The 17,480-nt window shown below is 36.5% G+C and overlaps 3 protein-coding genes across 4 annotated transcripts; 2 read left to right on the forward strand and 1 right to left on the reverse strand.

Annotated features, from left to right (window-relative positions):
• Window positions 1-84: 84 nt before the first annotated feature.
• Window positions 85-5,786, reverse strand: LOC103328999 (cytochrome P450 97B2, chloroplastic). 2 transcript variants are annotated; one of them, XM_008231428.2, is made up of 14 exons: window positions 5,541-5,782; window positions 4,804-4,984; window positions 4,376-4,483; window positions 3,755-3,839; window positions 3,354-3,592; window positions 2,769-2,942; window positions 2,559-2,606; window positions 2,380-2,439; window positions 1,981-2,067; window positions 1,753-1,841; window positions 1,205-1,296; window positions 991-1,052; window positions 637-783; window positions 85-542 (listed from the first exon to the last, which is right to left on the reverse strand). In XM_008231428.2, exons 1-14 carry the CDS (start codon window positions 5,681-5,683, stop codon window positions 318-320), a joined length of 1,740 nt encoding a protein of 579 aa, XP_008229650.2. In that variant the 5' UTR covers window positions 5,684-5,782; the 3' UTR covers window positions 85-317. The 2 variants fall into 2 exon arrangements, 1 of the variants encoding a protein (XP_008229650.2); XR_016125987.1 differs by having other exon boundaries at window positions 401-542; window positions 637-811; window positions 5,541-5,786.
• Window positions 5,787-9,622: 3,836 nt separating this feature from the next.
• On the forward strand, window positions 9,623-10,656 carry LOC148918258 (uncharacterized). Its single transcript, XM_089049530.1, has one exon. The coding sequence runs from the start codon at window positions 9,719-9,721 to the stop codon at window positions 10,475-10,477; it is 759 nt and encodes a 252-aa protein (XP_088905656.1). The 5' UTR covers window positions 9,623-9,718; the 3' UTR covers window positions 10,478-10,656.
• A 4,390-nt stretch (window positions 10,657-15,046) lies between these two features.
• On the forward strand, window positions 15,047-17,254 carry LOC148918259 (putative pectinesterase 8). Its single transcript, XM_089050652.1, has 5 exons — window positions 15,047-15,453; window positions 15,569-15,740; window positions 15,826-16,032; window positions 16,517-16,776; window positions 16,879-17,254. Exons 1-5 carry the CDS (start codon window positions 15,065-15,067, stop codon window positions 17,033-17,035), a joined length of 1,185 nt encoding a protein of 394 aa, XP_088906778.1. The 5' UTR covers window positions 15,047-15,064; the 3' UTR covers window positions 17,036-17,254.
• The last annotated feature ends 226 nt before the right edge of the window (window positions 17,255-17,480 follow it).

Raw genomic sequence — 17,480 nt, forward strand, 5'->3', positions numbered from 1 at the left:
TTTGAAAACTGAAAAAAGGATCGTGTATTTGCTTTCCTTCTGCTCTCACATAGTGACATGAAATTATGTTCAAGTTCAATCAAATTATAAAACTATCCCTGCAAAAGTCTGACGCAGTTTGCGTTTATTACTATTGCGGATTTGTTGGACAATGCAACTCTCTTCCGTTTTCATTGCTAACAAAATTATTCTCAAAAAAGAAAATAATTCTGTTAAGTTCAAAGCCTGTAGCTGGTAAGTGGTAACAAGAAGAATACACTGGACAATTATCATCAATATCCCTATCAGTGTCCCATCTGTATATCGTATTCCGTAAGTCACCGTACATCGGACCTCTTCCTTAATTTGCACCACAATCCATTCTTTGTATGGATTGTTGCCCCTGTAACTTGTTCCACGGATTCTGGAGACCCTTTTAGCTCTACAGTGAACTTCTGCAACAGCATAGCCAATGTTACAGTTGACTCCATGAGGGCAAATTGGTCTCCTACGCATTTTCTTGGCCCTCCGCCAAAAGGCAAGAAGGCAAAATCTGCTGTAATCTGATAATTGCAATCATAAAGTCATTACTTGATAGATGTCATCAATGTGAGAACATGAATGTATGATTCGAAAGGGGAAGTGACTAGTAATAACCTCGCCTGGGTACAATGCACCGGGAATTCGAGAAGGGTCGAAACCAGCCCATCCTTCAACCTCACTCTTCTTTGGCACTAAAAACCTCTCTGGTTCAAATTCATTAGGATTGTCCCAAAAATATGGAGATCTATGGAGATTGTATACCTGAGTGGAAAGTTTTTGGAATATAAAACTATGGATTGTAAGAGAGAGTGCCAGGCAAGCTTAGAGCATAGAATCAAGCTCATGGAAGTACCACATTGATAGATAGAGCTGAGGCCCTGACTTAGCATTACCTTAACTAAGGAGCAGTTGCAATTTATATTTTAAAGAAATTCATAAATAAAGGAGGAACTTAAATGCTGTACTCACAGAAAGGAAGATATCAGTCCCAGCAGGAATCGCATAACCATCTTTTTCACCGTTGTACCCTCCTGCACAATGGATATAAAGCCCCTTTCTTATCCTAGATTTGACCAGAAATAAATATTTGTTGTATGATTTGTAAAGAAAATAAATCCATAAAACACAATGTCGTAAAACTTGAAGTTTCATCTGAAGGTATATAAGACCATGTTAATAATACCTGGTAGTGTATCTGACTTGAGAGAACGTCTAACAAGCAAGGGGGGCTGGGGAAATAAACGAAGCGACTCTACTACAATAAGTCTTACGTACCTGAAAGAAAAAAAGAAAGGAAAAAACCACATGAATACCATCATTATACTTTGAGATTCCAATAAGGGTGAAAAAGAGGCAAGTTGAAGTAATCATTGTGCCTCAGCTTGGCATTCATTGGTGGTTTCTGGGTTCACTTAAGCTCAAAATGAGATTGGAAAGCCTTGTTCAAACCTGTTTAAACCTGTTAGAGGCTTAGAGTTCATTCAGATAAAGAAGACAAAGCTCCTAATCTCCTAAGCCACCGGCAAATGCATCAAAAGATGATTCACAGACTTGCCCCTCCCATTTGTATCAATGTTCAAAATTCAGTTCATTCTCCTTTTCCCTCTAACCCAACTTTGACCTCAAATCCAGCTACATAACTAAATATTGATGAGTTTCATTGCTTCAATGATAAATGCAGTGCATATACAAGTGAATGGAACAAGTTCAGTAAATGTCTTAGGGGCGTACTCCAGTTTTTTAATTGATTCAAGATTTGGTCCATCCTGTCCAAGTACTGAATCAATCTCTGCTTGTGCTTTCTTCATCTTGGATGGGTTCTGCAACAAAGCAAGTGAATTTCAATCTATGTCGTCACATATGTGAGGATGAAAGAGCTCAGTGGTGCAAAGAAGCCATTAACAAACATTAAGCATAACTTTATTCTGAAGAATTTAAGTTAGAAATGAAGAATCATACTTGTGCAAGGAAGAAAACAGCCCAAGTAAGGACAGCAGCTGTCGTTTCATGGCCAGCAATAAGCATTGTCATCAAGTCATCCCTAAGCTGTCAAAATCCACAGGTAATGTTATGAATGCCCAAAGAGAACCACTGTCTCAAAACAGGTCCAATCCATAATGGTGTACAACTGAGAATTCACCTCAAATGGGAGTGTGGGTAGGGGAGCGAAGAAAGAAAGAAAGACAGAAAAAGCATGGCATTGATGAAGTGCAAGGGGAAATAAAAGAAAACCCCTATTTGGATCAGTTGGAATAATGTGATCGAACAAGTACTGATACATCAGTTTATCCTATATATGTTCATTATTTTGGTCAGAAATCCTGTATCTAAAAGCATTAAAGTTTTGCAAGTATTTACCTGACGATCATCAACATCAGCTCCACGAATGTCAACTAAGAAACGCAGTAGGCTTGCATCCTGCAAACTTTATAGTTACAATGCCAGAATTTTAACCCTTCTGCAAAGCTCCTAACTGTATCACTTATAAATAGAGTTCAGAAAAATTGGATTATATTTTCAGTTGGAGGTTTTCCCACCTTCAGATTTAAGTAGTCCCTTTGTTGCAGTTTCTCAACATCCGTCTCCTGTCACAGAATGTGATCAAATAAAGTTCTAGGTACTGGAAAATTAGTTTTTTAACATCTGTTTCCAATAATACAATAAAACATCAATTTTTGCACGACTGTGTAGATATGATATTACATATTCTCCCACGTCCACTTAATTCAGCTTAAGTTTCATCTAACCTGTCTGGTGTCTTTTGCATTTCTGATAAGTCCATCAAGACAATCATTTATAACCTTCAGATCACCATGGAACTTCCGTTGCCTGGGGACTATCCACCTTGCCAGGGGAAATTTCCAATATGGGATATAAAAGGTGGACCTATGTTCAGCTTCAAAAAGTGTGCCATAAACTGCCTGTAATGTATTTGCAAAAGAGCTGAATATGAACGCTTAGCATTAAGCATAATAACATGAATGCTAAATCAATATCTAATAATAATAATTAAAGGGGAAAAAGTGTGATATCATATACTCAAATAGAGTAACAGTTCACAATAATTAGTCAACTATTTAGAAGCTAGGCAAGAAAAAATCAATTATTTAGAAAGAAAAGAAAGAAAAAAGTATATTAGTATTCTATTCAGTGATTTGATTGTACACTTTAGTTCACTCCAGAAGTTGGTAGAATAAGAACTTCTATAAGATGTATAGACAACAGAATAAGAAAACCAAATGTTGGTTTGAAAAAAGACATCATGATGGAATGCGCTGAATGCCAGATACAACCATTACAAAATCATTAGAATAAATGTTCCTTTGCCAAACCTTGATTACAGGAGATTCTTTAGTAACAGAACCGAAGTCATAGTTGAAGACACCAAGTCCAATAATATCAAGAGCCAAATTCGAAAACTCTGCTTCAAGATCCAACTCAATTGTCTTCTCATCATGCAAGTTCTCTCTTTCTAGAAGCTTCTCAAATTTTAATATTGTTCTCTCTGAACAATTTCTAAATGTTTTAACCATTGCTTCCAAGTATAAGGAATGGAACCCAGGAGCAATAACTGCAAAATCAGCTTATGGCTGGTAAGTCTCTGTATAATGGACCGCTATAAGTTACAAACTTCAAATACAAATACCTTACTCTTTGCCCTAACCTGCGGTGCAAACACTAAAATATTAATTGTTTTTTTTCCCTGAAACAAAAATTAATTGTTACTACTCACCTCTTCTCCTCTGCTTCCAAGTACCAAGATCAGCAGGTATAAGTCCTTTGCCCATTATTGGTTCTAGAATATCAGCCAGAACTCCCTATGTACAAGTGTGAAACCACAACCAATTTGGGCACAGCAGATTAGAATAAGTAAAAATGAGTGGAGTAAAACAGCTTAAAAATTAAATATATATACACATCTGTATATCTTATTCTTACTTAACTGATTGAGATGACTAAAAGGAAATTAGAAAATAATTCAAAATTAAATGAACCCAACTGAAAAAAGGTTAAACATGATAGCAAATGTTATGTGATAAACTAATATTGTTTATCAATGGGTGGGGAGGGGGAGAGGGAGAGAGAGGAGAGGGGAGAGGAGGGGGGCCAGGATGGAGCATAACACTGTTTTGCAAAGGTTATCCATATAACCTGTCAGTTCAAACAAATGGTGTGAGCAAAGTAAATTTTGAGTAAAGATACCAAATCAAGACTATGATTTGAAAACTTTTTTTATAAAGGAACATAATCTACCAACAATGAGTACATTATAGACATGGAGAATGAAAATAGAAACAACAAAACAAACTCTTGTTAAACGAGGGGAGTCCAGAAGCATATTATTAGGTAGTACCTTGTCATAACTAAATGCATTCTCTCGAAGAATATGCCTTGCAACAATAGGATCTGATACAACAACAAATGCTTTTGGTCCAAACGCAAGCTTATACACGGAGCCATGCTGCCAAAACAAACAAAAGTTTGTAGAGAAAAGGAAAATAATTATGAACAGTAGAGCTCAGAAGGCCCAAATAACAAAGTCCCAGTCCCCACAGCTGCAAGGTACTCCAGAAAACTGAGATTTTTTAATCTGTATATGCCATCGAATTTTAATCTCAAACAAGAAAATGAACAATTGATTGAACCTCTCTACCCAACCATCCATGTCTCCATGGCTAAACCCAATCAACCAGCAGATCAGCCATCAAACATGAATTCATGACAGTAAAGTACACTTTAAATTGAAGGATCCAAAGACCAAAATTTGTGAAGGATGCATACCTCTAAGAACCAGTCATACAATGCAAAGAAGAGAGGCCGAGCAAACAAATCCGAGACTGCACCTTCAGCTATGGGCATAGACCCAAGGCTTCCCCCACTCAAAAAATTGGTAAGGAGGTTGCTTGCATTGTCCAATAACTTTCTTCTTGTTTTTGGTTCATCAGTACTAGTTGATTGGCACCTACATTCAGAAAATTCACATCATATTCCATAATTCTACAATAAAGATAAGGCGTAAAACGGAAAAGAAATAGGAAGTCCAATATATTCTGCTCAAGCTACATGGTACTCATTACTCACTCTGTTTATATTGTACAAAACATACTTCAAAGAGTTTTTTTTTCTCTGGGAAACAAACTGAAATACAACTTTCAATTTTTCTTGTCTTTTCTTTTTCTTCTATTGAATTCAGATAAAACATACGGAGAAAGCATGCCAAACCGATTGCAGGAAGAAAAGGAAAACACAAATTATAAGCTAGGCATAAAAAAAAACGGAGAATCGCTGGGTTCCCAGAAATTGTGGAATAGGAATCAGAAACGCAAGTTAGAATCTCTCTCTCTCTCTCTCTCTCTCTCTCATGTAAAGAAACTAAAACATTTAAATTGTAATTGAAATATCAACTTCTCCAAGAAACCCAGAAGCTAGAAAATGTTTTAACTGCTTAAATGAGTATATGGCCATCATGTTATTACTGCAGAAAACACTATCAGCAACAGTTGAAGAAAGAGAAATACCTGACAGGATGAGTGGTGGACTTGGAATTGAGAAGATGAGTGGTGGTTGAAGAGTGGAAATGACCAAATTCACTTCTCTGAAAGTTGACATTAATAAGAGCTGGGGGAGAGGGATGCAACAGAGAGTAACCAGCCATGGCCATTAGGCAATAAGCAGCAGACAGTTCTTAGAGTTTTGAGCAGTGTGGGTTCAGCTGGGGATATCTTAGTACTTGGGATATTTGCAACACAGCAACACACAACACTAAAATGTTGGAAGAATGACATAAACAAACATGGAAGAAAAAAGAATTTGTGGGTGGTTACTTTTTTGAAGTTTCACTAAAACATCTAAAATGGAGGCTGAAATTATAAAAAAACTCATTATCCAAAACACTTTATAAACACACCCAAAACCCATCTTTACACACACTCAAAATTCATTTATAAACACACCCAAAAAATATATAATTATTGATTTTGGAGTTGATTTTGTTTAAATAGTATTTGAATTTTTTTATGTTTAAATAAGTATTTGGTTTTTTCATAAAAAAAAAAATATTAGGTTTATTTATAAATTTGTATATTTTTTTGTCACACTCATCTGCCTGCCTGCCCCACTAAAAATCAGGAAAGCCAAATTATCCAGAGCCTGACCTAACAAAGTGCACAAATTCATCAATGAATTAGTAAATGGCTGTCTGCTTCCTTGTTCACTTTCTTCATGCTTAGTTGAGTGAGTCCACTTCCGTTTGGTAAACACTGCTCCTATGATTCCTTACTGTTGCGTGAAGTTAGTGGCCCAGGCTTATTTTATATATGGGCCTAATCATAACTCATAAACCCAAGACTGTTGGGCCTTTGGTTTCTAATTGCAACTATCAATTCAACAAAAGAACTTCTAACTGCAATGTTCATGCACGCATGGACTATTCTCAACTGTTTATGAGTTGTACTTGACTGAAAAGGTGTCTAATTACAAACATCAATTCATTAAAGAAATGCTAAAGGGACCATACACCGAAGAGTGAGCAACCTTACGAGTAATGGAGTGTGAACGACTGATCTTAGCACATCACGTTTCTTGGCTTATTCAAGGATGGCTAGATGCACGAGATAGTTCATTCATATATGTATGTTTTTTGTTGACTATTCCCCACCAATAAAGTTGTTGACAAATTTGAAAGCGGGGAAATCCAGATTCCCGGGTTGTGTGTAAGGATGGCCCACATTGACTATTTTTCACCGACTACAGAGTGCAGACAATATAAACAGCTGAGAGCGGAGACAATCGTAGAGAAGAAGATCGGTTAGTAAAATTACTGAATTGTCTGAGGGATCAGAACCCATTTTCACACACACATTGGAGAAGCCATTCCCATGTTTCAGAGACTGAGATGCTTTTAACATCAGTAGGGAAGGGAGGCTGATGGAATTTAACAGACAGTAAAAGAAGAAACCAGTTGGTCAATGCTGCCGCAGATTGAGTTGTAGTCCAGCCAAGCCTTATGGAGTCATTTTAAGAAAACTGAACACTGGTCAGTGGTCAAAAGGAACGTGTGCTAAATATATAAGGCCGTCATCTGTTTGAATTTTGATATCACGTTCTTGTATTTATATTCTTAAATCTTATCATATGTCCCTGCCTAACACATGTTCTCTTCTTTGACTCTCCTTCTGCTGGTTGAGAGGTGAGACTTCAGTTTATCATTTTGTGAGGCAAATTGAAGACCAATTTGCATGTGAGTTCAAAGAAAAAGAAAAAAAAAAAAAAAAAGCAACCCATCTTAATTCATATATACAAAGTTCCAAAAATAAAATAAAATTTGTTTAGATATGTTACAAAATTTTCAAAATAAATGCATGAAGTTTTGTGTATCCTTAATTAAAGACATGTAATTGCGTGTGGATTAGGGTTTTGAAAAACGAAGTGTTTTATGTCTTGTAAGGCGAGGCATAGACCTTGAGGCGTTAGGATTAAGACTCTTGATTGAACATTAAATTTTCAAAGCTAATTTGATATCTGGTTATGGACAACCACACCAGCATGCTTGCTTGATGAATGGTCATTGTTAAGGTGAAGCAAATTGACGTAACAATAACCTAAGGAAGATTCAAAGTAGAAAAGTCTACATCCATCTACACAAAGAAGAAATGGAAAACGAATCAGCAATGACTTCGATTTGACTTCTTTTATTTATCTTTCTGGTTCATATGTTTTCTGGTTTAAAAATGGTTTGTTTCGGGATATGAGACACAAGCCAATGCATAGGCACATCTTAAAAGGTCTGGTCTTAATCTTCTGGAGAATTCACAATTGTAAATCCCTATAAAGTTGACAATGGAGGGCTAATTTAGGCTATGGCTTGCATCAGATGGGCTCCAGCCAGCACTACAAGTATGTGTAAAAGAGAAATGCTTGGCCTATAAAGTATTTTCATCTTTGAAGAAAACCTCAATCACCTTTTTTTATTATTAATTAGAAGATTAGGCCCTATGTTGCAGGGTTCTTTTTTGGCCTATTGGCCTAAACCTGGTAGGTTTAGGTGCTTAGGGGTTGAATTACTAACAACATTCAGGCCGCAACTGGCCTCAATTCAAATGATTTTGCAAACCAAAAAGAGATTCCAAACTTTTTCTTCTTATTATTATTATTATTATAATATACTAAGGGGGCACTAACTTACTTACTAATTTTTAGATACCAACACATTTGCCGTCTCATCTGTTTTAATTACATAATTTGTTATAATAATAAAAAAAATAAAAGAATTTCACACAAGTAAATAAAAAAGTAAAGAAACCCAACGATTTTAGATTTAGGGATAAACCCTTCTTCCTCTCTGAAAAACCCTAGAAATTCAACCGTCCTTCCATTTAATATGAATCGTATTCAATTATTGTGATTAACTTACTGTAAAACCCTAATCAGAACTTGTAATTGTGATTAGCCATAAATAAATATACCATTGCAACCAAAAAGAAACCAATAATTCATTTAGTTGTTGTGACCTATGCCTTCGTTCCTATGTGCTCAACAAGCTTGACTTTTTAACCAAAGAAAGGACAAACAACTTCCAAGTGGCCCTCAGTTATCCCCTAAATGAGTCTTATCTTTTTATAATTTGGTAAAATTAACAAGGAAAAAAATTGCTATTAATGGATCTGGAACTATCAGAGTACATACTTTAAAAAGGCAATTTTTTTATATTAAATATACTAGGTTTTTATTTATTTTATTTTATGTGGAGTCCGGGCCAGTTGTGCCAAAAACGACCGAGCATCAAGTAAAACGACAAAACAAGGCTTGAAAGGAAGGCGCTCGGTTGTTTCTCTGTGGCCCAAAACCCAACGTCTCCTAAGTGCCACGAGTCACCTACCTCCACCACCACCACGGTCCACCATCACCAATCACATGATGAGGTGGCCACCTTCGACCATGACGTCATCACGATAAAGTTGACGTGGCGTCTGGCCTTTATGTTGCTTCCGGGAAACCATGCAACAACACGCACACTTTCTATACAAAGACTTCACCTTCCAGAAACCTTATATTTACATTATTTTAAGGAGTTACACCAATTGAGGTTTTCGGTGTTTTCACAAAACTTATTAAAATTTTAAAAATTATATGAATATCTTTAGAGGTTTTTATTTAGTTTCAGAAGACCCCTTTACATTAATTTTTCATCCAAAATATAATAATTTCATACATAATATCTTTTGTAAATAACAAAATTAACTTCAATGAATATATGTGCAATCTAATTTCAAAACTAACTTTGTCATTTCAAGAATTTTTATATATAAAATCATTAATTTTTGGACTAAAAATCAATAGAAAGGGATTTTTTTAAAAAACAATTTAAGAATTAAAGGGGCGTTCATGTAAGTTTTAAAATGTCAGGGATTTTATGAAAACACTGAAAATCTCAAGGGGTGTTAGTGTATATTATTCCATCACAGCCCACCAGCATCACCCCACGTGCTATGTCACGTGACCTCAGACTTATCTTTCTCAAATCAACGGTCAAGATCATCCTGAAAAGTCTTCCTTTGACCCCATTCAAGCCTCCATAAATAGCTTACCCCTACTATCTTATTCCTTCCCTCTAACCCAAAACAAAGAAAACCCAAAACCCCCTCTATCCCTCTCTCTCTCTCTCTCTCTCTCTCAAACACAAGAATCACATTGTTGTATGGCCATGAGTGGTACTGGAACCATGTCCAATAACCCTAATGACTGGCTCCAATTCTACAACCAAACCTTGTCTTCTTCTCAAGGTCAGGTGTCTCATGGCCACATTTCTTCAGGTATTAATACTTCAACTTTTTTTGGTCATGACCAAGTCTCTGAAGCCACTGTGGTCACCACAACTCCATCCGCTGCCGCCACAACAAGTGCCGTTGGCTCCGCCAATCCGGGCTCCAGCACCAACAGTTTGAGCCCGGATCAAGGGCGGGTTTCGAAACCAGCCCGAAAGAGATCTAGAGCCTCGAGACGGACCCCCACCACGCTGCTCAACACGGACACTACGAACTTCCGTGCCATGGTGCAGCAGTTCACCGGGGGCCCTAACACGGCGTCGTTTCCCTCAGGTGGGTCCAGTTTTAGTTTCGGGCTGGCCCCACCTAGGCCACAGGGCTTTATGGTGTCTCCGGGGTATCATCCTCTACAGCCTCAGCAGCAGCAACAACATCATCCGTACCAGCAACAACAACAACGTCAGAACCAGCAATACTTGGTTGGTGCAGGAGTTGGGGATGGGTTTCTCCAGAGATTGAGCTCATCATCAAGAGGAGGACCCACAAACATGGGATTTGGGGGTTCGTCTGATCATGTTGCTGATCATCATGAGTTTTTGAGGGAGGGTATGTCGTCGTCCCAAGTGCCGTCTGCAGCTAGGCCCGGCTCTAACGCTGCCAATGAGAACAGGAGTGGCAGTTTCATGTTTTGAGAGGGACGTAAAGCAGAAAAGTTAGGTAGACTGACTTATCGTAGGGACACAATTCTTGACTAGTGTATATATACGGAAACAATATTTCTATATATATAATATAATGTATGCTTTTTCGACAGATTCAGATACCAAATGTCTTCTTCTTTTTTATATATACGTTGTGGTCCTTTTTCTCATTTTGTTTTTTTAATATCCTTTTAATTTTCTAATTTTGAGATGCTTTTTACCAAATGCTCTATTTTGTCAAGTTATTATTAATAAACGAGTCCTCTCAAATGAGCGACAACAACAAAATGTGACTGATTGTTTCGATTGTGGGATTCAGTTCATAGATAGTTCTAAGTATTTAGATCTTTTAAGTAACTGGTGTTAAGCAATTAGTTATTAGTTTGTTAATATTTTCTGTGGAATATGTGTGTCCCGAGCTTTTGAATTGTTTACTAGAACAATATATAATATGAATCATACTATGTATGAAGGTAGAATTCATCGTCATTTTGACTCAAATATTATGTGTTTTTTCACGAATACTTTAAAAAAGTCATAGTGCACTCCCTTTCATAAAAATACAAGAGATTGCTCATATAAATTGCTCTTGGAGGTAGGGATAGTAACGGGACTGGGATGGCCCCGCTCTTCATCTCTGGCCCCGTCTCCGACCCCATCCCCTTACGAGGTTTCGGGGAATCCCGTTCCCATCCCCATCGGGTGATTATCCCCCCAAACCTGCCCTCGAATCCCTGATTTTTTTTGTATAACTTGATCTCTCTCACTTTGAACGTCCATGTGCAAGAACTTGAAATTGAACATAAGCCAAATCAAAATTAAAGTTAGGAACTTGCAATCTAATAGGCATAATCTTTATCCTTCAACAGAATGTTGTGATCTAATTTTATTTTATTTATTTTAAAAAAACTAAACACTCGCACTGTTAGTTTATTCATTTAATCTAATTTTCTTTGAACTAAAATTCCCAGTTATATATACAAAGGTGGAATCTAAGCTACTGCCAACATCAATCATAAATCACTATTACTAACAGCAACTTCTGAGCTTTAAGTAAATTACCCAAGCTGGCAAGTTAATTTTTAACACTTCTCTTCTCGAAAGCAAAAACTTCAGCTCACTTAACAACGAAATTGTTTTGCAGAACTTAACTCAGATTTGGATTTGGATGTGGATTTGAATGACTTGGGTTTGGGAGGTGCTAAGAAGATGCTAGGGTAACAGAATATTATATTATATATTTATTATTTAAAAATAAACATATAAGTATCGGGTCGGGTTCGAGTATGGGGATGTCAATACCATCCCCGCTCCACATCTAATGGGGATTTTTAAAATTTGGGGATCCATGTATCCGATCCCCATTTTACCGGAAATCTTCCCTCGTTAAGGCTAGGTCTTTGTTGGATCCCCGCGCCGACAAGAATTTTTGCCATCCCTACTTGGAGGAGTGCATAACTTTTTTGGGGTACTAATTAACAACTCCTTTTTTTTTTTTTTCATGTTTGTTTTGAATATCCTTATAAATTTCTAAGTTAGAGATTTAATTAGTCTCTTGTTTCTTGATCTATAATTTTTGTGTGTACATTTACATACAATCAATAAATGAGTCCTCTCAAATGAGCTTGTAACGATCTAGATAATTTAAATAAATACTGCTAGTCAACTAGATATTATAGTTTAGTAGGCAGAGGTACAAGTTTGAATTCTCTACAGCCACTTTTTTTTTTGTATGGTTGTTAGTTTAGTGGTATTTTGTATATATGTTATGAAGGCAGAATTTGTCATGAGTTTACTTGAACATTTTGTATTTTCCTTGTTCGTTTTACACTTCTTTCTCTCGGTTTGGGTTGTGGCTTGCAGGTTTTTGTTTTGGCGTGGCGGGGGGAGTACACTGCCAAATATTCTGATCACGTCTTGCAATTTAATATAGCTCTTTGGGGGGGTGTTGTTAAAAGGACTCTTACTTGCATATCACACGTCTTAGAGTCGACTTTTCATAACACATTGGTAGTGTATGTGCGAAAAATTCTCATCTCACTTGTAGTTTAAATTATCACTTGTATTATCAATTGAAAACAAAAAGGCAATGAGGGCGGCGGTTAATGCCAGATTTTCGTGCATGTTTTTCCTTCCTAGTATATAAACATATGACAATTAATATATTATTTGTTTATTTTCACGTTCCAGAAAAAGTCCACATGGTTGCTAGTGTATCAATTAATAAAAATGGTCTTTAGTTAAGCATAGCGCTGCTTCATGGATGGGACTATACATCGTCTATAAAGCTGCAAAAGAACAGGAAAAACAAGGTTAAAATCAAATAAATAGGATTTTAGGAAGATGAGTTAAAAACGAGTTTTTGTTTTTTTCGCTCAAGTAGAGAAGAAAATGAGACTGAGGATGAGATTGGTAGAGAAGACGAGAGGAAAGAGTAACAAAAGTGAAAACAATTTCAAATAGATTTCAGTTTTTAGTTTTGGTTTTCAATTTTGTTACTCTTCCACCCATCTTCTCCTCTTATATTCCCTCTCAATTCCTTCTCCACTCTCATTCTCACTTCAATTCTTCCTCTTTTTTATCTTTATTCTAACACAGAGTGAAAACTAAAAACTAAAATTGAAATTGTTATCCAATGGGTCCTTAATATTTGAAGTTTATACTATTTACGAAACTTGAGAAGGGTGTTAAAAGTAAATGAAGATGACAATAACACGCTATAGTAATATTATATAAAACCAAATCGATTCAAGCATTTGGTGGTCTACATGTTGAAATCAACATTGGTGTGACAATATCACTTCTTTTTTCTGTTATTTTTTCCCAACTTATATATGCTCTCACCTTGGATTTTACAATTTTTTTCAATAATATAAAAAATAGAACGGGTTAAGAATAAAAGAAAAGAGAAAAAAAAAACAAAGGGTAGTGCAAAATCTTTTTTTTTAAATTTTCCTTTCCTTTTAAAAAGCGGCAGCGGGAGTGGCGCGTCCGGCGCTGCTAATCGTTTGATTGGGAGAGATTTTTGTTTGAGTGCGAAAAGAAGAGGGAAGAGGGGGTGAATGCGAGGTCATCATGGGACCCAAATTTTGGCGTGAAAAAGCAGAAATTGCAGTACTTTTTACAAAGTCAAAAATATATATGCCCTAATCTTTGCTTATTTGAATTTCAAATGGGTGCCTTTTGATTCCCCAAGATTACATCAGTCTCTGATTGGTTTTGTAGTTTCATTCGTCCGGGGAGCATCATTAGCAAGCCTCAACTTTCAAACTTATGTCAAACACATGGATTTTTTTATTGATAATCCGACGATGATTAAGAATAAAACTTTTTTATTTATTTATGCATTGTGATATATTACGTTTTCAAAGAACCGTGTTAATTTAACATTAGAAAAAACTCATCTACATTCCACTATTTATCGACGTCACGTCATTCAGAGTCAAAAACTTACCTGTAACGTATGTATATACACTTTTCTTTTTATAACACTTTATCATATGATGTGTGACCACTTATTATGAGATAAAATGGACGTGTATACAACTATTATATACTTTCTTTTCTTTCTCTTGGATGAAATTTTCATTTCATTTGGATGTAATATATAGATGGTAATTGAGGAAAAAAGGAACACAATGAAGCTTTATTTGGAAAGACTTCCAAACATTCTCATAATGAATTGCATTTAGCAGATGGGTTTAAGATTAGGTGAGCTCCCTTTTATGGTCATCGTAGAGCGCATAAACTCCTCCACTAAGTAAGTAAACTACCTTTGTCGGCGAACCTAGAAAAGAGTCAGCAAATCGTTTGTAGCTGAGAATTTCGTGATATTGACTTTTTAGTGAATTTAAGTGCTGATTTAGCACTTTCTGGGAATTCTTGTTGCCACTAATTTTCTGGCTTTATGTGGTTAGGGTGAGGTTTGTTTGATAACTTATATGTTACTTAAAAGGGAAGGTTTACATACTTTGTGTTTGCCTTTGCTTACAACCAAACCACAGAAGGAAGTTATATTGGAAGAAAAACAATTGATCCAAAAGAAAGTGACAAGTAAACTTCTTTTCCTTTTCTTTTTTCACTTCTGAAATTGGTCTAAGATAATGGGTTTGTTTTCACTTTTAAAGACAAATTTGGGTTAAAAATGGGCTGTGTTGGTCTACTGGGCTTTGTCCAACGAATCCACAACCGGACATGCCAATACTTTTCCCAATTGCAATGCATGGAAGGGTAGGGCTCCCGATCGTAGAAGAATTGACCTCAAGAATGACCCAGTTACTAAACCAGACCCAGATTCAGACCCCGTATCAGTCTGTAACTTATGAATCTTCCGCAAGTGTTGAGATTTTTTTTTTTTTTTTCCCGTAAAGAATGCAGTTTTATATAGTAATTGTATTTGTTGAGGAAAAAAAAAGTTTGGTAGCTAGGTTGGAAATGAATACTCCTAAGATATACAGGGACAGGGTGATTTGCAAGACATTCCATCAATTCTTTCACTTCAAGTGCATGCCTATTTAACCTTGCATTTAAAATATCTCATCCTCTCCAGCCTAACATAAGCCAGTTCAACCAAAAAAAATGAGCCTCAAAACTACATGCCTTACATATTTTGTTGCCATCTTAGCAGTCTTATTGGCATCTAGACATGTCATTGATCCAAACTCATCACCCCTCAAACACATTGTGGATCTTAGTCTGGCCACAACTTCATCAGTGTCTAATTTGATTTCATATCTCATCCCAAACCACATAGGAAGACATCACAAAAAGCAAGACAATGGAACCATAGGATCCATCTGTGATGACTTCCCACGTGGCTTTCCTCCTCCAGACACCAACAAAACCTCCTACCTTTGTGTCGATCGAAATGGCTGTTGTAATTTCACACTGGTTCAAGCAGCTGTTGATGCAGCTCCAGCTCTTAGCCAGAAAAGAACAATAATTTGGATTAATAATGGGATTTACTAGTAAGTTCATTTGGCTTTCTTTTCCAACTCTTTCATTCAAAAGATAATTTCTTTCTTTCTTTCTTTGATCTCTTGAGTATTTTTAATTTTTGTTCTCGTTGTAAATTTTTAACAGTGAGAAAATCTCGATTCCGAAAAACAAACCCAACATAACATTTCAAGGACAAGGGTATGAATCGACTGCAATTGCTTGGAATGACACAGCCAATTCATCTCATGGCACATTTTATAGCGGTTCTGTTCAAGTTTTTGCTGACAACTTTGTTGCTAAGAACATAAGCTTCATGGTAACAAAGTTGCATTAATATTAATTTTATGGTATGATTAATGTACACTAACTAACACATGTCCTAATGGGAATTGTATAAAAAGAATGTGGCTCCAATTCCGAAGCCTGGTGATATTGGAGCTCAAGCTGTAGCGATTAGAATATCAGGAGACCAAGCTGCGTTTTTGGGTTGTGGATTCTTTGGAGCCCAAGACACCCTTCATGATGATAAGGGCCGCCATTACTTTAAGGATTGCTATGTACAGGGTTCCATTGATTTCATCTTTGGCAATGGAAGGTCATTCTATGAGGTATAATAATTCATCTCAGCTCTCTGCACAATTTTGTTAAAAAAAAAAAAAAACGATATCTGGGAGACCATATGATCTAAAACAGCTGAGTTCTTCATAAAATTTGGCAATTTGTGTAACAACTATGTTACCACTCATATGCAAATGTCATGACATGAAAGAGGGGTGTGTGCATAACTTCTATCAACGATATACATTTACAGGCCATATTGTTGATCACGTCTCTAATGAATGTAATGTTCATATGTTACGTGTGCACCTTTATGAAAGATTAGTAGCCACCCATCTCTATTAAAGGATGAGTTAACAATGTAATCATTCAATATTTCTCATCATGTGACTGTAATGCGGTTAGAGAGAGATATATATACATATATATAATATAGAAGGTTTTTCTCAAAAAGCAATGTGGGATATTATTGTCAATGTCATGATGTGCCTAAAATGCTTATGATGAAATTGTTGCACGAACTGTTTGACACAGAATTGCCAGTTGATCTCCATTGCAAATCCACTCCCTCCAGGATCAAGGAACGTAAACGGCGCCATCACAGCGCACGGCAGAGCTTCCAAGGACGACAACACTGGGTTTGCATTTGTCAACTGCTTTATCGGAGGGACTGGAAGAGTGTGGTTGGGTCGAGCATGGAGGCCTTTTTCACGGGTGGTTTTCGTCAAGACAACAATGGCTGACATTATAGCTCCCGAAGGCTGGAACGATTTCAACGACCCAACAAGAGACCAGTACGTAAAAAAAAAAAGGAAAAAAAAAAATAGAGCAACAAACACAACATAATTAATTTCCCAGAATTAATCTAATCCAAATAATTATATATATGCATGCAGGACCATATTCTATGGAGAATACAATTGTTCTGGTGCAGGAGCCAATGTGACCATGCGAGCGCCTTTTGTACAGAAATTAAATGACACACAAGCTTCAACTTTTCTGAACGTTTCTTGGATTGATGGAGGGGATTGGTTGCAGCGCAATATCAATTAGTCTCTCTGAGTCTCTCTTTTGAGGCTTTGTTTGGTCTCTCTAACTTCAATGTGATCACGTGCGATTGTTCATTCTCGTTCATAGGCGACCACAATGTGTATCAAACCAGTACATTTGCAACAGTTAACAAATGAAGATCGCATCACATGCATGTGTTTAGATCTCTCAAGAAATAATAAAAAAAAACTTGCTTTAAGCGAATGCAATAGTATTGCTCAATTTGGGGAGGAGCGCTAACTTCGGAGAAATTTTTACATGTTTACACCATGTGGTTGGTGTACCATCCAATAAACATAGGACATGTAGAATTATTGTCTAACTTACTGCATTTCTTTTTATAACATGTGGCGGTCTGCATTGTAAATATTCTATATGTCTTCCATTTATTGGATGGTACATCAGCCACGTGGTATATCTGGAACACCTAAAATTTTTGGTAGAGTTT

This window comes from Prunus mume, linkage group LG4 (assembly GCF_029339155.1).
Source record: "Prunus mume cultivar Tortuosa linkage group LG4, ASM2933915v1, whole genome shotgun sequence".
Classification (NCBI taxonomy): domain Eukaryota; kingdom Viridiplantae; phylum Streptophyta; class Magnoliopsida; order Rosales; family Rosaceae; genus Prunus; species Prunus mume.